This window comes from Vulpes lagopus, chromosome 20 (assembly GCF_018345385.1).
Source record: "Vulpes lagopus strain Blue_001 chromosome 20, ASM1834538v1, whole genome shotgun sequence".
Classification (NCBI taxonomy): Eukaryota; Metazoa; Chordata; class Mammalia; order Carnivora; family Canidae; genus Vulpes; species Vulpes lagopus.
In genome coordinates, this window is record NC_054843.1 from 2458988 (window position 1) to 2480784 (window position 21797).

A 21797-nucleotide genomic window follows, 5' to 3' on the forward strand; every position below is an offset into this window, starting at 1 on the left:
CTCCCCGTCTCAAGACCTGAAAACAATAAGATGAATTCCAGAAATACTGCAATTCTAAGTCAGGCTTAAGAAATTCTGAATGGAAAAGAAATCCGAGTTACTGTTTCCCCTAAATCTGTAATGATATACAAAACACACACACACACACACACACACACACACACACACACACACACGCCCGAGGTACATTCTTGCAGAGTTTGAGAGCATTTCTTCCACTCTGTTAAGTGGAGACTTCGTCCCATCACTTGCTCACAGCCACTGAGCACACGCTATGGTTTTTTTTTTTTTTCTCCCTCATAGCATGTGCAAAGCACGCAAGACTAGCAATCTGAAAAGAAATCAAGGATTCTGGAAGGAATTTTGGCCTCCATGTGCCCAGGATGCAAACAATAATCAAAGACACTTGGGAGCAGAGGCCCATCAACGGCAAATTCATGGGGGTGCCAGGAGGAACCCCGCTGGAGACACGACAGCCATTCCGAGGTCAGACTCCCTCTCTGCTCCGCCTGCCCTCTCCGCCCCAGGGCTGGGGTGGCCGCGGCCCACACAGGGCTGGTCAGACGGCTGGAAGCTCAGGACGGGCTGGGAGTAGAGGGGCCGGGGTGCCCAGCTCCAGGGACCTTCTCTGGGAAGGCAGCTTGGCTCTGTTGCCTGCAGTTTTTGTTCAGCGATGACAAAATGTTTCCAAACAGCCAGCCAGGTGTTTGCAAAACACCTGTGACCTTTCAGAAGACTTGGCTAAACCCGGGATAGGAGGGCGGTGGAGGAACCTGGTTTGCTGGAAGTCCCCTGGATGAGCCTGCGGAAAGTCCTGAGGTCACAGAATGAGGGGCAGCAGGTGAGTGCACCCAGGGCCCTGGTTTCCTCTCTCTGTGTCTCGCTCCCCGAGGAGCAGATTAGGGGGACCCGCGGAAGGGAAGAAAAGCCGCTGTAAACGAATCAGAAAGTAAAAATACTCCAGATTCTTGGTGGGTAAACCCAGGACAGATAATGAGCGCACCTTTGAAAGACAGGAAAACTCTGGGGTTCCTGGTGCCCTCGAGAGGCCTTTCAAGAAACAAACTGAGCCGCCAGCAACAGCCCAGGGAGGGGGCGACGGGGAACTCTGGTCTGGCTGGCGACGGTGCATCAGGAGAAGCACGTCTGAGTCCTCCCCGGTACCCTTGCCAGGCCGGCCACGTCTCCAGGCGACCGCCCACACGTGGAAGCCTCCGGAAGACCGCTTGTGGGTTCTGCATCCATCTTAACTCTTGCTCCCCAGCCCCTCCTGTGAAGTAGCATTTCCTTTAACACGTGGCAAAATGATTCCAGGCGAGATGCAGAATTTAAATCCCACACCGCTGCCCTCCTAACGCCTGACGTTCGAAAGGTACCATTCACCTGTAGCCTCTGTCTTCCCTTAGAGAACGTTTTGTTTTCTGCGGAGGCGTGAAGGGGGGCGAAGTGAGCAGCAGTACCATGGAGGTGGTCACCCAGTGCCGCTGCCGGCCTGTCCAGCCTCCCCTTTACTAGGGACAGGCTGCGGGCGGGGGGTGGGGGGTGGGGGGGTAGGTCGTGCACCAGTGCAGACCCCACAGGACTGCCCCCCTGCAGCTCTGGGGAAGCAAGCGGCCCCCCTGGAGTCACCACCCACAGGGCCTGCAAAGTGTGCAGCGCTGGCAAAGAGGAAGTCCTCCTGCGGCCTCTGGGGCGTTGCCCCCCAGCCCCAGGAGCAGAGTCCTTCCCTGTCTGCATACACAGCACTGGCCACCTGCCAGATGACCGCCTCACTTGATGGGGTTGCTAACTGGCTTTCCCAGGCGGGTCCCAGGAACCCGAAGGCCCCACTCCCACCTGCAGCACCGGAGGCGGCCTCCCCCCCATCCTGCTGTTCATCAAAGCAGAGCCCGAGGGTTCCCTGACAACGTCCCCGCATCTCATCTCATCCCGAGGTCCTGACCTGCAGAGGTGACCCAGAAAGGGCAGGGCGAGCGGGACCACGCCCCGGGGCGCCGCGGGAGGGGCCGGCCGAGATCCCATCGCTGTCGGCGCTGCCCGGCCCAGCCCCCGGCCCCCCGCGGGGTGTGGGGTCGGTAGCAGGTGGCAGGTGGGCCGGGATGCTGAGGTTCCCTGTCCCAGGGGTCGCCACCTGAACAACAGAGCCTCGGGGGAGGGGGCGGCCTGCGAGCTTCCCCGGGCGCCCCCTGCTCCTTCCCCCAGCAGACGCGCCCAGGGCCGAGCACCTCCGATGGAAACCGGGCCCCGATCGCTTGCCGGGGCTCGGGGGCCGCCCGGGGAGCGGGCCCGGCGGGAGAGCGCGGGGGGGGCGCGGCGCGAGGGCGGGGGAGCGGCTGCAGGTGGAGGTGAGCCGAGGCCCGCGCCCGCCGCGCCCGCCGCGCCTGCAGCGCCCGCCGCGCCCGGTAGGGGGCGCCCGCCGGCGGGACCGCGGCGCGGGCGGGAGGGCAGGCCTCGGCGGGCCTCGGGCGGCCGGCGCCCCTGACGTCACCGCCCCGCGGTCGCCAGGGCGACGGCCCCATCAGCGCGCGCGTCAGAGCCGCCGGTCTCTTGGCAACGGCCCGATCTCCCGCGCTCCCTGCGCCTGGCCCGCGGCCGCGCGTCGCGCTGGCGTCAACGCGACGTCAATGGGCTGCAGCGCTCCGGCGGCGGCGGCGGCGGGGGGCGGGGCCTGGGCGGGGGGCGGGGCCTGGGCGGCGGGGGCGGGGCGGGGCGGGGCGGGCTGCGCGTGCGGCCGGAGCGCGCGGCGCGGCCCCAGAGCTGACATGCGGCGCGGCCCGGGCGGCGGCGGCGGCGGCGGCGGTGGCCCGAGCAGCAGGCGCCCGAGCAGCGCGAGCGGCCGAGCGGGCGGCGGGGGCCGCGGGGACAGCGGCGGCGCGGCCTCGGCGCTCGGGGGGCGGCGGAGGTGAGGCTGCGGCGCAGGCGGAGCGGCCGGGGGTGCGCTCGGGGCGGCGGGGCCGGGGCTCGGGGCCAGTAGGGGCGGCGCGGGGCTCGCGGACCCGGACGCCTCCCGCCCCGCCGCCGCCGGGCTCCCCTTTGTTGGCGGCGGGCGGGGGGCGGGGGCGGGGCGGGTCAGCGGCCCCGGGGGCTCGCGGGCCGGGGGTCGGGATGGAGCCGACCGCGGGCGGCGGGCGGGGGTCCGGGTCCCCCAGGAGGTTAGGGGATGGGGCTCGGGATGGAGCCGACCGCGGGCGGCGGGCGGGGGGTCCGGGTCCCCCAGGAGGTTAGGGGATGGGGCTCGGGATGGAGCCGACCGCGGGCGGCGGGCGGGGGGGTCCGGGCGCCCCGCGGGGCTGGGGGATCGGGGGTCGGGATGGAGCCGACCGCGGGCGGCGGGCGGGGGTCCGGGTCCCCCAGGAGGTTAGGGGATGGGGCTCGGGATGGAGCCGACCGCGGGCGGCGGGCGGGGGGTCCGGGTCCCCCAGGAGGTTAGGGGATGGGGCTCGGGATGGAGCCGACCGCGGGCGGCGGGCGGGGGGGTCCGGGCGCCCCGCGGGGCTGGGGGATCGGGGGTCGGGATGGAGCCGACCGCGGGCGGCGGGAGGGGGTCCGCGTCCCCCAGGAGGTTAGGGGATGGGGGTCGGGATGGAGCCGACCGCGGGCGGCGGGAGGGGGTCCGCGTCCCCCAGGAGGTTAGGGGATGGGGGTCGGGATGGAGCCGACCGCGGGCGGCGGGCGGGGGTCCGCGTCCCCCAGGAGGTTAGGGGATGGGGCTCGGGATGGAGCCGACCGCGGGCGGCGGGCGGGGGTCCGCGTCCCCCAGGAGGTTAGGGGATGGGGCTCGGGATGGAGCCGACCGCGGGCGGCGGGCAGGGGGATCCGGGCGCCCCGCGGGGCTGGGGGATCGGGCTCGAGATGGGGCGGACCGCGGGCGGCGGGCGGGGGTCCGGGTCCCCCAAGAGGTTAGGAGCTCGGGGGTCGGGATTGAGTCGACCGCGGGCGGCGGGCGGGGGGGGGGGGTCCGGGCGCCCCGCGGGGCTGGGGGTCCTCGGGGTCGGGATGGAGCCGACCGCGGGCGGCGGGCGGGGTGGGGCCGCGGGTCCTGGGGTCGGAGTGGAGCGGCCGGCGTCGGGGCGGGGGCGGGTGCGGAGTTGGGGGAAGCAGGGGCGGGGCGGGGTGCAGGGCTGGGTGGGTCCGCGCTGAGCGCCCGTGGCCCGCAGGTGCAGGTGCAGGTGCAGGTGCAGGTGCAGGTGCAGCGCGGAGCCATGGTGATCATGTCCGAGTTGAGCGCGGCCCCCGCGGGCTCCGGCCAGGGCCAGCAGAAGCCCCTGCGGGTGGGCTTCTACGACGTGGAGCGGACCCTGGGCAAGGGCAATTTCGCGGTGGTGAAGCTGGCCCGCCATCGAGTCACCAAAACCCAGGTGCGTGGGGGGAGCATCCTGGGGGCCGCTGCAGATCCCTGTCCTTGGGGTTCATGTGGGGTGTCTCAGCGCTGACAGGTCCACAAAGAGAAGATGCTTTATATCATGATTCTGAGTGATTTGTATAGATGTTAGGGGACAGCAGAGTAACGACCAGATAACCCAGGGTTGCCCTGCTCGCTCAAGCACTATTCACGGTTACTTTGGTTATTCCCCTCCCAACTTTTGGTGACCCTTTGGGGACATAAAGTGTTTTTGAGATTAAGCTGCAAAACACATAACATATAAATGGAAGGTTTTTTTTTTTTTTTAATATCCTTTCTTTTAAAATTGTAGGTTGCAATAAAAATAATTGATAAAACCCGATTAGATTCAAGCAATTTGGAGAAAATATATCGTGAGGTTCAGATCATGAAGCTTCTGAATCATCCTCATATCATAAAGCTTTATCAGGTAAGGACTCCAGTTTGCCTTTTGCTGTTATGTCCGGCAAGTGCATTAGTTTCAAGAATAAGTCTGCAGTTTCTGAATCTTGCTCCTCTTTGGCTATATGTGGCAGCCTGGGAGTTGGTTGTGTAGGGTAAATAGATCGATTTTTGTGAGCTCTTCGGATGTATTTCCAATTATTTTCTTGCTTTTGGGTCGTAACTGAGATTTGCCTCATTAGAATTTTATTTAGTCTTGTCATTCATTCCGGTTTTAGATGCGTAGAGGTTGGTTGTTTACATTTAGTTTACTATGAAAACAACCCACCAGGTCAATGTATTGCCACAAGTCAGACATTCAGCGGAGAAGGACAGATTTTAGTGCAACGAGACACTTCCGCCTTTGGAGATAATTATTAAACTTTAAAACTGGCTGCTCTTACCGGCTTCTGTAAACTTGCAACGGCAGCACTGAGCGCTCATCTTCCCATTTAAACTCTCCCATCAGAGACTGGAGAGATGAAAATACCTTCGCCGTGGTGAAAGTGGGGGACTTGACATTTAATCCACATTAAGAACATGCCTCACCCTGTCCCGCCTGTTGGTTTGTTGTGACTTTATTTTTGTTATCGTGTTGAAACTAAGACATTATAGCTTTGGAGTATGGGCGTTGATTGAATTGGGACAGCAAAGCCAAGCGGTCTCGTTGGCAGCCGCCCGCTGGTGCAGGTGAGGGGGGCCTGCTCGCAGAGGAGGGGTTCCTTGCACGTCCCCAGTAGTGTCCCATCCAGTTGTGTTGGCTGTTAAGTTCCTTTCACTGGTGGTCATGGAGGCCTGTGAATCTGGGATGAATATGGCCCCGTGTGTGTGTGTGTGTGTGTGTGTGCACGTGCGTGTCCAGTTGGCAAGCCTGGATGTCCAGTGTGATAGGAGAGGAATCAGAATAGAAACTATGCCACGGAAGCAGCGTCACCCGGGCTTGTGTCCCCCTGAATGACAGTTTACTCAGAGTCATTAAGTGCGGCGCTCCCGTCACCATCCACCCGGCTTGTGTTTTGCTTCTGTGTCATTTTTCAGTTGTGCTGCTTTGATAAGAGGTTTCCTCATGGTCACTGATGTCAGCGTCTGAGAAATGTGCCTGGCCTGTTTCCGCAGGAGTGGGCTGAGCCCTGTTTTTGACTTTGCTGGAGGGATGAGCCAGCGTGCACCTTCCTGGTCTTCCTGTCCCTCCGCTGACCCATTGTGTGGAGCAGCCCAGTTAGACGGCGCTGCCCGCGTCATCAGAGTTAGAGGTCCTTTCGGGGCGAGGCTGCTCGCTGCGCCCAGGGGGGTCGGGGGCTGGGAGGGGATAGGCTTCCGTGGGACAGCCACGCATGTCCGTCCCCGGGTTCTGACACGGTGTGTACTTCTCATCCAGCTGGCCCAGGCCCCACAGCCTCGGGGGAGTCACTTCCCTCTTGCCTTGAGGATTTCTGAAACTCAAAACCCGTTTGCTCTCCTCCGTCCGTCTCTTTAGCTGAGGACAGGGACAAACCGTGGTCTCACCCGCGACTCTGCCGCACGCACTGAGCGCCAGGGTGGTTAAAACTCTTGCCCTGGATTCACGTTCTTGTTAGACTTATGGCTGCATGCAGTTGTCTTTAAAGTGTCTTTTTTGAGGAACAACTGCATTTCGAACCTGAAAGCAGTCTGTTCCTCTAAGAATGTATTGTCCCTGTGTCTCCCTCCAAGAGATTTTATTTTATTGTTTAAGATTTTTTTATTTATTCATGAGAGACACAGAGAGAGAGAGAGGCAGAGACCCAGGCAGAGGGAGAAGCAGGCTCCATGCAGGGAGCGGGACATGGGACTTGACCCCGGGTCCCCAGGATCAGGTCCTGGGCCGAAGGCAGGCACCAAACCCCTGAGCCCCTCCCCCCGCCCCGGGGCCCCGCTCTGAGAGATTTTAAAATACAGGGACGGGACTTGGTTTTACAGATTAATTCTACCTTGTTTCCTAATTAGTTAGATTTAAAGCTCTTTTAAAAATTGTTTTCAAAGCGAGATAAAATTCTCGTAAGTGAGCCCAGAGGGTGTATGTGACCTTGGCTGTTGCTATTGACACACGCCGCCCGGTGCGCGGCTCGCTGGCCGCTGCGGCTCGGCTCGCTTACCTGGCCGGCGGCCTCCCAGCCCCTAAGTGACCGCGTCGCCAGCGCAGGTGGGAAGGGGGTGTCTGCTATCTATTATTCAGCTGGTACCGGCCCCCGGCCTGACGCACTGCTGCTCGCATTGCTGCTCGGCGGCGTCCACGCGTCTGAGGCCTCAGGGCAGGCGGGGCAGGTGCGTTGGGCTTCCAGTGCGTCAGGCCGGGCAGGCTGATGGAGAATTCCCCTCCGACGTTTTCTATTCTTTTCCTGAATAGGAACCCCCATCTCTGTTCCTCTAAGGCAGAAGTGTTTATTTTCTTTCCTTTTTCAAGATAATGGATGCACTCATGCTGGGGAAGTTAAAAATTTACTGGGGTTCAAGTGGATTATTTATACCACTGGTATGTTCCCTTTCCGTGTGGTTCAGCGTTCGGTCTTTTGTGCTTTTAGGTTATGGAAACAAAGGATATGCTTTACATTGTCACCGAGTTCGCCAAAAATGGAGAAATGTTTGGTAAGCCACACCTACCTCACTATCTGTTGACGACAGACGTGTAACTTGTCAGGAGTCGCTCTGCGGGCCCTTGGGTCCGCCCATCTTACGAGTCCACAGCGCTCTTCAGTTGTGCCCCACAGGGTGGCCAGACCCTTGGATTTTAGGGCTATAGCTTTGTTTGGTTGCTCCACAGATTATTTGACTTCCAACGGGCACCTCAGCGAGAATGAGGCACGCAAGAAGTTCTGGCAGATTCTCTCGGCCGTCGAGTACTGCCACAGCCACCACATTGTTCACCGGGACCTCAAGACCGAGAACCTGCTGCTGGACGGCAGCATGGACATCAAGCTGGCAGGCAAGGCATCCGCAGCCCGGGCAGTGCCGACCTGCAGGGGCGAGGGGTGGCGGGCGCAGGCCTCCGAGGGCCCTCCTTGCTCACCGTGCATTGGGCTTTGTAGCCTGGGCCCTGCCCTTCGCCCTGTGACCTCACTGTTTTCTCATCCCGCAGATTTTGGGTTTGGGAACTTCTACAAGTCAGGAGAGCCGCTGTCCACGTGGTGTGGGAGCCCCCCGTATGCCGCCCCGGAGGTCTTTGAGGGCAAGGAGTACGAAGGCCCCCAGCTCGACATCTGGGTAGGAGCCCGTGTGCACGGCGCGTGTCAGACGCCCGGACTCTAGTTAACGGCTAAGTGTTCTGGGGCGCGGGCCTGACTCGTGACGTGTTGCCCTTTGCAGAGCCTTGGCGTCGTGCTGTACGTCCTGGTCTGCGGCTCGCTCCCCTTCGATGGGCCCAACTTGCCGGCTCTGCGGCAGCGGGTGCTGGAGGGCCGCTTCCGCATCCCCTTCTTCATGTCTCAGGGTAGGCACCGCCAGCTGTCTCCCCCGCCAGCTGCTGGGACTGTTGGGTAACCGGGATGCGAGTTTGGGAGAGGAGGGAGGAATTTATTTCCTGAAATGCCTGCCTGACTGTGTCTGAGCGTGCCGTCAGGTCTGTGAATCAGCCCCGTGTTCCCGTGGGGTGTTTACAAGCTGCCCACAACTGAAACCCAACCCACTGGGTGTTTCCTCAGTGCCCTACTTACGGGGCAGGCGGTGCCTGGGCTCTGCTGCCCCCCGAGAGGGCCTAGTCCTGGGTCCCCACCAGCCCCGGCTCTGGGGACGCTGGCCTGCTCACTGGGGATCTAAGTGGCCCCCTGTCTGGCAGGCTAGCAGGACCGCGTGCCCCCAGGGGCCCGGCCCCTCCACCCCGGCTCTCCTCGGCGGCAGGTTGAGCTGACCGCCCAGGCCGCTGCTCCTGGTCCTGGTGTTCTCTCGGAGAACCACTCGTCTGTCCGCCCTCAGGAAGGGAGTCTCGTCCCCAGCAGGCTGCCATGGGGCCGGGTGGGGGTGGGGGCGTGCGCCCAGGTGCCACGCCAGGCTCAGCGGGCCTCCCTCGTCCCCCAGACTGCGAGACGCTGATCCGCCGCATGCTGGTGGTGGACCCCACCAAGCGCATCACCATCGCCCAGATTCGGCAGCACAGGTGGATGCAGGCTGACCCCTCCATGCCACGGCAGGCCTGCCCGGCCCTCTCCGCGCTCAGCTACAACTCCAACCTGGGCCACTATGACGAGCAGGTGTTGGGCATCATGCACACCCTGGGCATCGACCGGCAGAGGACGGTGGAGGTGAGGGCCCGCCGCGCCCCTGCCCCGCGCACTTTGACGGGAGAGGCGCTCGTTGCGAGGAGAAGCAGGCACTAGCCCGAGGAGTTAAAACGGGAACAGGGGTAATTTAAGGGCCAGCTGTCCACTCCTCCGAGGGATATTCTCGGCCACCCCAGAATAACCCTGGGAACAGGCTCGTCGGGAGCCTCAGCCACTCGGTGAGCGCAGGGAGGCACCACCCCGTGCGGGCGCCTGCACCCCGCTCCCGCTGGCCTCGCTCTGACCCCACCTCTCCGCCTCCCCCAGTCCCTGCAGAACAGCAGCTACAACCACTTTGCCGCCATCTATTACCTCCTGCTCGAGCGGCTGAAGGAGTATCGGCACACGCAGCCTTCGGCCCGGCCCGGCCCCGCCCGGCAGCAGAGGCCCAGGAGCTCAGATCTCAGCGGCTTCGAGGTGGGGGAGCAGTGTCCTTCCGAGCTCTGCCTTGGACTGCGCCGCCCCCGCCCCCGCCCCCGCTACAGATCCCTCGCTCCGAGGGCCTGGGAACAGGAGGCCGAACGGCCGCCCCCCGGTCACGGCCCCTGCCCGTTAGGCGTGGGGAGGGGGGTCCTGTGTGAGCCGCGGACCAGAGGCGGGCCTGGCGGCTCTGCTGAGCTCGGACACCACCCTGTGGCCGCTTGTCCCTTAACTGTCTCCGCTCTGGCTTCTTGACCCCGTCCCCTGGCACCCTGGGCAGTGTGGCCTCGGGGAAGCCCAGTCCGCTAGCACCTGGTGTCTGCAAGCCCCCAGCCGGTGGGGCCTCCTCATGGCGCCGCAGAGCCACCTCCCTGTCCCTGACAGCGTCTGTCCTCTGCTCGCCCGCAGGTGCCTCAGGAAGCCTTCTCCGGTGACCCTTTCCGATCCTCCCTGCTGTGTCCTCAGCCCCAGGCCTTGGGGCCGTCTGTCCTGCAGGCCGACGCGGACTGTGACCCCCTGAGCTCGCTCCAGGTGTGTGGCTTACCCTGGGCTGCTGTTGGGGGTGGGCTTCTCCCAGCCGTAGTGCCGGTGGCACCTGGGCCCCACGAGCCCCAGAAGTCACTGGATCGTGTCTGTCCCTTCCCAGCCCTTGCTTTTCCCCCTGGACGCCAACTGCAACGGGGTGTTCCGGCACCGACCCATCTCCCCCAACGGCCTGCTGGACGCGCCCATCAGTGAGGAGGTCGGGCAGGCCCCAGGCCTAGAGGAGGAGCGGGAGGCGCAGAAGCCCCCGTCTGGCAGCACCGCCCGGAGGCACACGCTGGCCGAGGTCTCCACCTGCTTCTCCCCGTGCGCCCCTCCGTGTAAGTGTCCCCGTGGGCCAGGGACGTGGGCCTGGAGCTCAGCCCCGGGGTCGAGTTTACGGTTGAGGTTCCCGCCGACTCGTGTGAAGTGTGCCCTTCTTGCAGGGCAGCTTCTGCTTACACTGGTCCAGATTTGTCATTTGTTTAACCCCCGAGGCCGTGTGTGACCCTCCAGGGGCAGAAGGGTGTGGGGCTTAGCTGCCCCCCGGGTGTCTGGAGGGCAGGTCCTCCATCCAGGCCCTGCATGACCTGCATGAGCCCCCACTCAGCCGCGGGGGAAGCTGCACCGTCACGGTGGTGGCTCAGACTGTGGTAGCCTCCAGCCATCACAGACCCCGCCCAGCACGGCTGTCCGGCCTGACGTCAGGCCCCATGGGCCACCCACGGGCCGGGGAGAGGCTGCACCAGGCATGGAGGAGGTGTCCATGCCCATTCCTCTCTCAGCCGTGGCCACAGCAGATTGCCAGTGAGAACTATGGGGTGCTGAGGGCCACTTCTGACCTTGGGGAGCGTCCGGGGCCCCCCAAGAGCACGTGCTTCTCCCACAGGTATAGTCATTTCCTCGTCCACCGCGAGCCCTTCGGAGGGCACCAGCTCCGACAGCTGTCTGACCTTCTCGGCAGGCGACGGCCCGGGGGCACTCAGCGGACGCCTGGCTGCTCAGGGGCTGGTGGGCACCTGCTCCCCTCTCAGACTGGCCTCACCGCTCCTGGGGGCCCAGTCAGCCACCCCAGTGCTGCAGGCTCAGGGGGCCCCGGGAGGGGTCACTCTGCTCCCCATCAGCTTCCAGGAAGGCCGGAGGGCATCAGACACCTCGCTCACTCAAGGTGGGTTCCCCTTTCACACACACTCCCGCCTTTCCCAGAAGATGCTCTGTAGCCCTGGGGGGCATCACAGTCCTGGCGCCCAGCTGGGTGAGCAGCAGTCCCCTGGGGTGAAATCAGTCTCTCGGGGGCTGGTCCTAAAAGCCCAGGGGACGCCAGGATGCCCAGCAGTTCCTAACCTGCAGGAGGCAGCTCCCCTTGCCCACCCAGGCTCGCTCCCTGTTCTAAGGCGCCACACGTGCCCTCCTTCCACAAGGGATCTCCTGTCTGCCCAGACTCCTAGCTGCACCCCTGGGTTGGGGCTGCTGCCCCAAATCAAACAAAGATGACTTAGCCTCGAGGGGGCTGTAGTAAGAAGTGACCAGGTGACTGGAGAGGAGCCGTGAGCCCCGCAGGAAAGCGTGCCATCGACCTACCCCATCATGTTTGCACCGGATCCCTCCTTAGGGCTCCCCCAGGTCTGCAAACCCTCACACGCCCTGGGACGGAGATCCACTGACCAGCCTGGTTTTGCTCCCCGCAGGGCTGAAAGCCTTCCGGCAGCAGCTGAGGAAGAACGCGAGGACCAAAGGGCTCCTGGGTCTCAACAAGATCAAGGGGCTGGCTCGCCAGGTGTGCCAGCCCTCCTCCTCCAGCCGGGCCACCAGGGGCGGCCTGAGCGCCTTCCAGCTGCCCACACAGAGCCCGGGCCTGCACGGCAGTGGGCCCAGCAGCCGGGAGGGCCGGAGCCCCCTGGAAGAGGTGCTGCACCAGCAGAGGTACGCCCGCTTGGCGCCCGCCACCCTCGCCGCGGTAGGCCTTGCGCACCGCTGGGTTTCTTGAGCCACCTTAGCTCCTGAGCCCGTCCCCTGTGCGTGGAATCAGATGCGCGGCGTGGGGAGGACTGCGGGGGGCAGGGGGCCTGCTTCCCTGTAGGTGGTGACGGAGGTGGGAGCTGCCAGGTGTCCTCGCTTTGAAGCCTGCCTGTTGGGGGGGACGGAGGGGGCAGGGAGGAGTGTCACGTCTGGTGGGCATCTCTGAGCCGCTGCAAAAGCGAGCTGCGGAAATGTCAGGACTGCTCGGGGGATCGTCACACACGGCATCTTGCGTAGTGAGCAGCGACGGGGCGGCCCTTTGGGCCAGTGGCAGCACTTGAGGGAGGCGCAGCGGGCAGAGCAGCAGTGACCTGTTCTCCCTCCCGCCCCCTCGTGTCCCGCAGGTTGCTCCAGCTGCAGCACCACCCGGCAGGCCCCCCCGGCTGCCAGCAGGCCACCCCGCTGGTCCTCGCCCCGTGTGACGGCGCCCTCCTTGTGTCGGGACTCCAGAAGGAGCTGGGGCTGGGGCCCGGCCCGCTGCTGCCCCCCCACCTCCTGCACGCCGGCGGCTCCCCGGTGGCATCGGCGGCCCGGCTGCTGGACACCCACCTGCACATCAGCCACACCGTGGCCCCCCATCCCGCCGCCACACTGCCCCCCGGCTTTGTGGCCACGGGGCTCCCGCAGGGGGACTGTGAGATGGAGGACCTGACCGCGGGCCAGCTGGGCACGTTCGTGCTGGTGCAGTGAGCGCCCCGCCCCTGCCTCCGCCTCCGCTCGGGCCGCCGGCCCTTCGAAGCAATAATTTCAGAGGATGTGAAGATGTTTCCGGACTCGAAGCCAATACGTTTCTAGAAGCGAAACAAGCAATACGTTTGGTGTTTTGGCTTTTTAGTTTATTTTTTGTTTGATTTTTGGTTTGTTTGTTTTTTTTTTTTTCTTGCACTGAGCAGATGTTAACTCTGAGTAGGGCCTGGAAACTTTCTGAAGAAAAATAATAATCGAGGGGCGTGTCGGGGTGGGTGGACGGGAAGGGGAAGGAGGGCGGCGGGGCGCAGGCGGCCGGGCTCGGCTGGGCTGGCCAGCGCCACCACGGTCGGTCGGGGGCGGCGGGAGGGGACCTCAGGGGCCACGGAGGGCTTGCCTCGGAAGAAACCGCGCGTGAGCCGCGTGTCCATCATGTGTGTGCTGTGTGTGTTTAGCATCCTCTTTTATTTTTAGTTAGCAATTCTCCACTTCCCGAAACATTTACGCTTCAGAGTGAGAACTGTGAACTTTCTGCTTTACGCATCCGTTTTTGTTTTTTTGTTTTTTTTTAAAAGCTCTGTTGGCCAGCCCAGGAGAAAATAATCTACAAATTCCTGGAATTCTCCACCCTGAAATCAGAACCCCAAGGACGTTTTTGTTTTTGTTTTTTTCCCTTATTTTAGATGAGAACTTGTATCCACTGCTCGAGAGTCAGGTTTCCGGGATTCTTCAGAAGAGCCACGGGAAGAAACCGGCAGGGGTGGGTGACTGTGAGGCTGGGACTCCGGCCCCGGGGCGCAGGGCCCAGATCCCCCGCGTGCCTTGGAGGGCCCTAGACGTTTCTTCCCGCTGCCCATCTTATTTCCGCTGCTAATTAAGTTTTTACGCATTTCATTATCAGGGTCCAAAAAGAACAACCGACTGGGGTGGGGGACGTGCAATACGGCAGGGCGGTCGCCGGGTGGGGGTCGGGGGCCCGGCTGGCCGCCCCCACCTGCCCGCGGCCGGCTCGTGGTTCCAGGGGTAGCCCTGCCTTCTCCAGGCCTCACGCGTGTCAGGCTTGCTTTCGTTCAAGAGAATGAAACGAGAGGTCGGATCAGTGTTGTTCAAGCTCTGTTCCTTTTTTAAAGCAAACGTTGTACATGTATATAAATAGGAGACAAATATACACTACTTATTTTTTATATTTTTTACTACACTCTTTTGTGTTCCTGGTTTCAATTTTCCTCTCTGGTTAACGTGACAAAGCGCCAGCACCGGGTCGGCGTGGAGGAGGGCGACGAGGTGCGTCCTTCCCCTGGCAGGTGATCTCAGGTGGCGGCTGGGTCAGTCGCGCGCCACCCGAGTGGAGCGACGGCGAGCGGCTGCTGCACCCCCTCCGCGCCCGGCGGTCCCCAAGCCCTTACCGACGACCCAGGTGCCTTCAGCTCACTCTGGCTCTTACGCCCTACAGTATTAACGGGGAAGGTGGGCATTTGTAGAAGCCAAAGACTGCCCGGGGCTCCTCGCGCGCAGGGAGGCCGCGGGGGGCGCGCCCGGGTCTGCGCGCCTGCCCAGCTTGCTGCTACCGGCCCTCCGGCCGCCGCTACTGCCCTGTGGCTGTCGCAAGAGTCGGGGAGGGGACTGTCCTCGTGCCTGGCCGCAGAGAAATCACCAAAGCCTCCTGCTGGCTCGGAGAGAGGGTCGGGGCGCCCGGGCCTGCGGGGCCGCCGAGGCCGCACGGCTGACTCCCCACCAGGCCGCTCCCCTGTTCTACTCCTCGCTGTTCTAACGCCGCAGATCAAAGGCCTCAGAACCATGACAAGCACTTTACTTTCACGGAGGTTTTCTTTCTTGCTGTGAGCCGTGTGTCTCTGCGTCTCGTGTGTAGGCGTGTGCGACGTGTGTTTTGTAGTTTCCCCCCACGGCGCCGTGGGGCAGGCTGGGCGCCTGTTTATAGGCACTACGTGATCTGAGATGTACATAGTCTGTTTTTTTTACCATAACTGATTTAATTATTTTGTTTCTTATGTTCACATGAGAAATGTATGCCAAAATGATTAGTGGGTGTATGTTTTTTAATTTAATATTTAAATAAAATATTTGGGGGAACAAACCCTCGACCTTTCCCCGTGGCTCGTGTCTGTGGGAGTGCCTTCCTTCCGAGCCGCGTCCTCCAGCCTCCACTCAGGTTTCACATCTTAGAGGAGGGGGACACGGCGCCGGCTCCCGCATCGGCCTGGCCTCGAGGAGCCGGTGGCCCCCCGGCAGCAGCCACAGCCTCCTCCCCTGCCCTGAGGTGGGAACCCACCTGCTGCTGAGTGGGGCGGGTCAGGGCCTGGGGCTCAGTGCACCCTGGCCTTGCTGGTGGTTCCTGCTCCCTGCCCGGCGCGGTGGGTGTGGGTGCTGAGTGGTGGGCATGGGTGCTGGGTGCTGGGCATGGGTGTCGGGTGGTGGGCGTGGGTGCTGGGCATGGGTGCTGGGTGCTGGGCATGGGTGGCGGACACAGGTGGTGGCGACAGGCTCTACGAACCTGGCGAGCACGTCACAGCCCCGTCCATCCTCCGCCGGCCCTTCCCCTCCCGGGACGCCGCTCACCCCTTCCTCCTTCCCCCCTATTGCTCTGTGAATCCATTTGTGAGTCAAGGGTTTGGAAGACTCACGGCCAATCGCTCCCAGTCTCTTAAAATCGACTTTCCGGAGTCCCGCAACGGGGTGGACGCGGCCGCCAGACAACAAAGGGAATCTCCTCGTTTTGACTCCCTGGCAAATATTTTTTGGTCGAAAAGTTCTTCGGTCTCTTCCACGCACCGGGATGGCTCTTATCAAAAGAACGTCAACGTGCCGGGGAACCGGAGCGCGGCCCGCGGGTCCGTGCACTGCGCGTGGGAAGACCGCGGCCGGCGGAAGGCAGAGACGCCCGGCACCGTGGGACCCCTTCGCTCCCGGCTGCGAGCCAGGGGCCCCCGGGGCACGCACGTGAGGCCCCCCGCACGGGGAGCAGCACTGGCCGCGGGCAGGAAGGGGGCTCTGACTCCTGCTGGAACGCAGACGCCCCTCAACGTTACGCTGAGTGCGGCCGGCCAGGCGCGGGAGGACAGACCCCAAGTGACCCACGTACGTGGGCACCCAGAGCGGCCAGGCCCACAGAGACAGGAAGGGGGCGCTGGCGCCGGGCCTGGGAAGGGGGCCGGAGTCACTGCTTTGTGGGAACAGATCGGTGTGGGGACGAGAGAGAGTTCTGGACACGGGCGGCGGTGAGGGCCAGGTGACGACACGACTGGACTTCACGCCACAGACCTGGACGCTTAACGTGGCCAAGATGGTGACTGTCACGTTACGTGTATTTCACCGTAATGAGAAGAAACTGTCTCGGGCGGTGCCCAATGTGAGCCATAGCGTCCCCGTGGTGCATCGGAGACCGAGAGGACAGCACAGAGGACAGCAGGCTGGGACCCGCAGGGTCCTGAGAAACCTCAGGGTCTGTCGGCCGGCCCAGGGATGACAGCACACCCGAGCACCCCTCGGCGGGGCAGCCAGCCCATGGGCGACCACTGCTCTTGCACCGGGTGGCTCCTGGTGCTGCGGGCGGGACCAGCTACAACATCCTGCACGGAGCTGAGGCTCTGGGGCTGGGGAGCTCAGCCTCGCCGTGCGCCCCCCTGCACAGGCTCGATGGCCCCCTGCGCCTGTCCCCAGCCAGGTCGCTGAACGCAGGCTGCACGGCTTCGTGTATGCAGGAGGCCACCACGTGTTGACCTGATATGCGGGGCCCTCAGCTCCCCAGCTGGAGGGGCTCCTGGAGGGCCGGCCACGTCCTGTCCCCACACCTGGGGCATCGGGAGCAGCCAGTCATGGGGAGCTCGTGGACAGACGCTGCCTGCTGGGAGACCCCACGTACACACTGGGCTTCTTCGGAGTCTGTGGGGGGCTGCCACCACCGTCACCATCTCCATCACCACCACCACCACTGTCACCATCATCACTACCATCACTGCTACTGTCACCATCACCGTCACTGTAATCACCCTCACTGTCACCACCACCGTCACCATCACCATCTCTGTCACCGTCACCATCACCATCACCATCATTAAATAGCTCCTAACTCCGTTGGGCCGGCTCATCTGCTCTGGAATCCTTCTGGCCCCACAGAGCGGGGAGGCCAGCGCAACCGTGGGACTGGGTGAGGCCCGCCGGCGTGTTGGGTTCCCCACCCCTGCTTCTTGCTCTTGCAAGGGCCCCACCCACTCAGGTGTGTCTCCAGGTGTTCACATTGTGCACAAGCCATTCCTGTTGGGGCCTGGCAAAGCTCAGCGGTGCTTTGGCATGTCCACGGGCACAGGGCTGCTCCACTGAGTGATGAGATTCGGAGAGTTTGTTTCTTGGTCTCCTGGGTGAGGTTCCAGGGGCCGCCCAGAGCCATGACTGCTGCAGACCAAGGGGTGCCTGAGTTCTAGAGTGTGCAAGGTGGAGCCAAGCCCGGCACGCAGAGGAGCATGAGGGCCTAAGAAGGTGGCCTCTGGGGTCAGACACACCTGGGTGTGGTCCCTCGTCTGCAGCTTTCTAGGCCCGTGACCGTGGACAAGGGCTGCACCTTGCACACGGTGAGTGGACCAGCTGGCTCAAGGCTCAGCCGCTCATCTCAGGCCTGTTGTTGAAAATACTGGCTCCGACAGCTTTCTACCTTCACTGGGTGTGTCCCCTTCCAGCCACAGGGCTCACGTGTAAAGCCAGGGCTCCTAGGACCCACGGGATCACGGATCATGGGCTGTGAGCGGCACACGGGTGTGAACGCACCCCCACAACACAGCAGCCCTGCTGAGGTGCGGTTGGCACATGGAGAGACGCGCCTGACCGTGTGGTTCACTGAGGTTTGACCACACATGGATCTGTGGGGCCACCACCAAACCCAGCACAGTTGCCCCATGTCCCCCGGAAAGCCCCGGGTCCTCGGCAGGGGCACTTCCTGTTCCCCTGGCCTCCGGCAGCTGCTGGCCTGCTTTCCGTCACTCTGTGGATCAATCGTGCATTTTCTGGAGTTTCCTATGAACCAGCTGTGCTGCGTGCGCCCCCCCCCCCCCCCCCCCCCCCCGTCTGTCCGGCTTCTTTCTCCCGCATCGTGGCGCGGCGGCTGGTCCGGGGGTGGCCGCCTCCCGTCCTGAGAGCGCTGCTCCCACTGGGATGCACCAGGGTTTGTGATGCGCGCACCTGCCGGCGCGCGGGTGTCGGTCCGGTCTGCGCTGCTACACGTGCGGCCGAGGATGTGCGCCCGAGTCCGTGCGGATGTGTGTCCCTTCTCCGGGGAGAGGGAAGTGCAGTGGCTGCGTCCTCCAGCACCATCGCTGTTGGCTTCACAAGAAGCTGCCAAACCGCGACCCGAGCGGGCGTCCCAGGTGGCCCTACACCTTCCCGGCGCTCGGCTCTGGGTGGTGCCCGTCTTTGGGGTTTTAGCCACTCTAGGAGGCACAGAGCGGTATCTTACTATGGCTTTATTTGGCATTTATTTTTCATTTTCCTGATGACTAGTGATGTCTAACATCTTTCCATGTGCTTATCGGTGATTCTGTTTTTCAAGTTTAAGTCTTTGCCCATTTTTAATTGGGCCGTTTGCATTCTTATTATTGAGTTGTAGGAACTCTTTATATATTTTGCATGTAAGTTTCTTGTCGTGTGTGGGCCCGTACACACGTGTGCATGTATAAACACCTTCACACAGGTGCGCGTACAGATCTGCACAGGTACGTGGGCACACACACATGCACACAGAGTGTTTCTCCCACCTGTGGCTCGCTTGTCACTGGAGGAGAGGAGTTCAGAGTTTTAATTTTTATGAAGTCTCATGTATTTTACCTTTTCTGTTGCTTCTCGTGTCCTAAGAGATCCCTGCTCCTCCCCCCACCCCCGCAACGTTGAGAGGACCTCCTGTGCTTCCTTCCAGAAGCTTCTCATGCGTTCAGCTCTTGGTCTGCATCTACAACCCGCTTCGAGATTACTTTCTCCTGCGGTTTGGAGCCGCAGTGCCGGCTCACGTTTTCTCCCTGGGTCTCCAGTCGTCCCAGCACCATTTATGGAAAAGTCTCTCCTCTACCCCCATGGAGTCAGTTTGAGACATTTGTCAGAAAATCAGCGTCAACGGAAGGGCCTATTTCCGGTCCCTGTTCCGTTCTGCGGAGCTGGACGTCTCTGCCGGGCAGTACCAGGCGGTCTGGATTATTTTAGCGTTACAGGCCCGTCTTGGTGAGGCTGGGGAGCGTACATCTAATCCCGCTCGCCTTTCTCGACGTTAGTTTTGCTTTTGCGGGTCCGAATACATTTTGGAGTCATTGCCGTTCCCTACACGCTGTTCTGAGTCTGAGCATGTGTGTGGAGTCGGTGCTCGTTCTCTCCTGGAGGCTTGACGGAGCGCGGCGGCGAGCGTGCACGGGCCGGGGCCGCTTTGGGGGGGCTGTAAGCCGCGCAGCCCGTCTGGTGGCCACACGGAGAGCCATGCAGTCCCCGTTTTATCTGAGCTTTGGAAGTTTGTTTTTCAAGACGACGGCACATTTCATCTGGCTCATTGGGTTTATTTCTCGGAGGCTCCCGATCGCCTCCTCGTCCCCTCTTACTGGACCGCAGCCTCGTCTCCTGTCGCGTGGAGCCTCGTGCCGACCAGCACACGGCTTCCTCCGAGGCCCACATGCTGGTCCCGGTCGGCCGTCTGGCTCTTCACCTCGGGGCTCGCTCTTCCTTGCATGTCTTCTGCGGGGCTGTGTTTTAAATGCTCCATTTCATCCCCCCAAGGAGAGGGGCTGCGGCACTGCCCGGTCCACCTCCCACGGTTCACACTCTGGACACATGGCCACAACCCGCAGGGGGGAGGCTGTGGGCTTCAACAAAGCCGCCCACTTTTATCATATTCTTGAGAGCAGTGTTTGCATAAGATTTACGTCACGGTCACAACCATGACACAGGTTTGCAGACCAGCAGACCACAACAGCTTTCACCAAAGGATACAGAGACGGTCTTAGCGAGGACAGGTGGGCTCCCTGTCCCATGAGCTCCAAACCCGCACAGAGGTCGGGCCGTGTCCATCTGGGGGACTTTGCTTGTTCGGATGGGACTGGGGCAGCCGGCTGGTCGTGCTTGGAGGCTGCAGGTCCCTGGCCGTGCTCCGTGGCCCAGCGAGGCTGCAGCCTCTCCAGCCCTTTCTTCCACCTGCCACATGGCTGATGGCAGCACGTGCCCCAGGCTGTTGGCGGGGAGGGGGGCGTCCAGGCAGGTACGAGCAGAGTGTGACCCGGGGGGACACTGGGCCAGCGTGAGCTGCTGTTTGTTATTCCTCCTACAGAAGCTTCTCCCTGACGATGTGCAGCCTGGCGGCCAAGGTGTCAGCTCCCACCGGGCAGAGGCTTGGGGCTGAGGTTTTGGGCCCAGGTTGGCTGAACCCCACTTCCAGCCCTGGGGCCTTGACGCACTGCTTATCTGTGTCCTCTCACTGGGTCATCAGAAGACCCCAAAGAGCACGTGGGGGAAAGAAAGGGGTCCTGGGGTGTGTCCAACCATCCAAATGGGCATTGGGGCAGCTATCCCTGAGCTCAGGAACCTCAAGGTACAGAGTTGCCCAAAGGCACCTGTGCCAGCCAGTTTCTCCCGCCAGCCTCAGCCAGGGATCCTGCTGGCAGCGAGCTGGCCCGGAGTCTTGGCTTTGGATGGGGACTCCCGGCGTAGAGGGTGATGGATGGATGGAGGGGGTGGGAACCCAGCTGGAAGGGCCTGGAGCCCTGCCGGCCACCACCCAGGAGCCCTCCACACGCCTACAGCTCCTGGGGGGCCTGCCCACCCTCTCTCGGGGCCGGGGCTGCAGGCAGGCTGTCCCCCGCCTTCGGGCCTGGGCACTGAAGACACCTCAGGGGCAACTTCCCTCTCCGGACGGGGTATAATTAATTCTCCTGAAATAGGCATGACGGCCCAGTAATCTTGGCCTGTCTGGGTTGGGTGGTGATTATCGCCTCTCGCAGGTGTGGCGTGGCATTGGCCACCGGGGATCCCGAGTGCTTGCAGACCTGGCGGGTGGTGCAGGGGAGGGTCAGGGGCAGCCGGGGGGGGGGGGGTAGCTGCTGCCCACCACAGCCACCGCCCCCACCCCGAGGCCGCGGGGTCAGGAGTCACGTACGGTTCCGAGGGGTGGGATTGGTGCCGAGAGTGCGTGGCTGGTCACACAGGCTGGTGGCCAGGGTGCGGCCAGGCAGGGGGGTCAGTGAGGCTTGGATGGGGTAGGGCAGCTGCGTCTGAACGGAGTGCCAAGCCAGGTCCCCCGGTGGGAGAGGGGACGCCCCTGCCACGCACACCCCAGAGACGTCACCCCCACCAAGAGGAAGCCCTCGGAGCCTGGGTTACCGCCTGGGGCTGCCACGGTCTGTGGCGAGGGGTCAGACAGGGAAGGGGTGCTGGCGGGGCCATCGCCTTGCTCACCCCTCTGTTCTGTGCTGTTTTGGGGTCTCTTCTCCCTCGCCTGGGCTGGCAGCAGCTGGCGTGGGAGTTGCAGGTGCAGAGGTGCCCCGGAGGCTGGGCTGCGGCCCCTTCCAAGCCAGGCCCTCCTCCCCTTCCCCTCCCAAAGCTCCTCCTGCAGCTCAGAGGGTCAGAGCCTCAGCGTCACCTGTGGAGGAGGCTGCAAGCACAGAAGCTTTGTCCCCACGGGGCTACAAGTGGGGCAACAGGCTCCTGAGGTGAACCATGGGGTGCGCAAAGCCCGTCGCCCTGAGCCGGAGCCGCAGCCTGTGCCCCCGGGGCTCGCTCAGCCCGGCACCCACCCCCCTGCCCTGCTCAAGGTCCCTGGCCTATCTCCCAAGTTGAGCTAAGATCACCAGGGTGGACCCTGATCCCATAGGACTGGTGTCCTTACAAGAAGAGGGGACTTTGGACACACGTGGAGGGAAGCAGGCGGGCAGAGATGCGTGTGCCCGGGAGGCCGGGAGCACCAGGGCAGCAGGTGCAGCAGGACGGGCCCTGCTCTAGAGCCTCTGGAGCTGGTGCGGCCCTGCTCGCACGGCGGGGCTGTGAGAGGGTAAATTGGGGGTGTTAGGCACCCCCCGGTC

The 21797-nt window shown here is 62.8% G+C and overlaps 1 protein-coding gene across 2 annotated transcripts; it reads left to right on the plus strand.

The window, feature by feature from the left end:
* Positions 1 to 2844: 2844 nt before the first annotated feature.
* Positions 2845 to 14848, plus strand: SIK1 (salt inducible kinase 1). 2 transcript variants are annotated; one of them, XM_041735135.1, is made up of 14 exons: positions 2845 to 2902; positions 4158 to 4358; positions 4695 to 4811; positions 7363 to 7426; positions 7602 to 7763; positions 7917 to 8041; positions 8144 to 8267; positions 8852 to 9075; positions 9361 to 9510; positions 9922 to 10044; positions 10160 to 10376; positions 10925 to 11203; positions 11724 to 11958; positions 12399 to 14848. In XM_041735135.1, exons 2-14 carry the CDS (start codon positions 4203 to 4205, stop codon positions 12742 to 12744), a joined length of 2322 nt encoding a protein of 773 aa, XP_041591069.1. In that variant the 5' UTR covers positions 2845 to 2902; positions 4158 to 4202; the 3' UTR covers positions 12745 to 14848. The 2 variants fall into 2 exon arrangements, with proteins under 2 accessions (XP_041591069.1, XP_041591070.1); XM_041735136.1 differs by having other exon boundaries at positions 2852 to 2902; positions 4164 to 4358.
* Positions 14849 to 21797: the final 6949 nt, after the last annotated feature.

Bases quoted from the DNA above. Each gene is read 5' to 3' on its own strand.
- SIK1 (XM_041735135.1), top strand. From the start codon at position 4,203: ATGGTGATCATGTCCGAGTTGAGCGCGGCCCCCGCGGGCTCCGGCCAG. The intron at 8,268-8,851 runs GTAGGCACCGCC...CTCGTCCCCCAG, and splicing joins CCCCTTCTTCATGTCTCAGG to ACTGCGAGACGCTGATCCGC. The intron at 10,377-10,924 runs GTAAGTGTCCCC...CTTCTCCCACAG, and splicing joins CTCCCCGTGCGCCCCTCCGT to GTATAGTCATTTCCTCGTCC.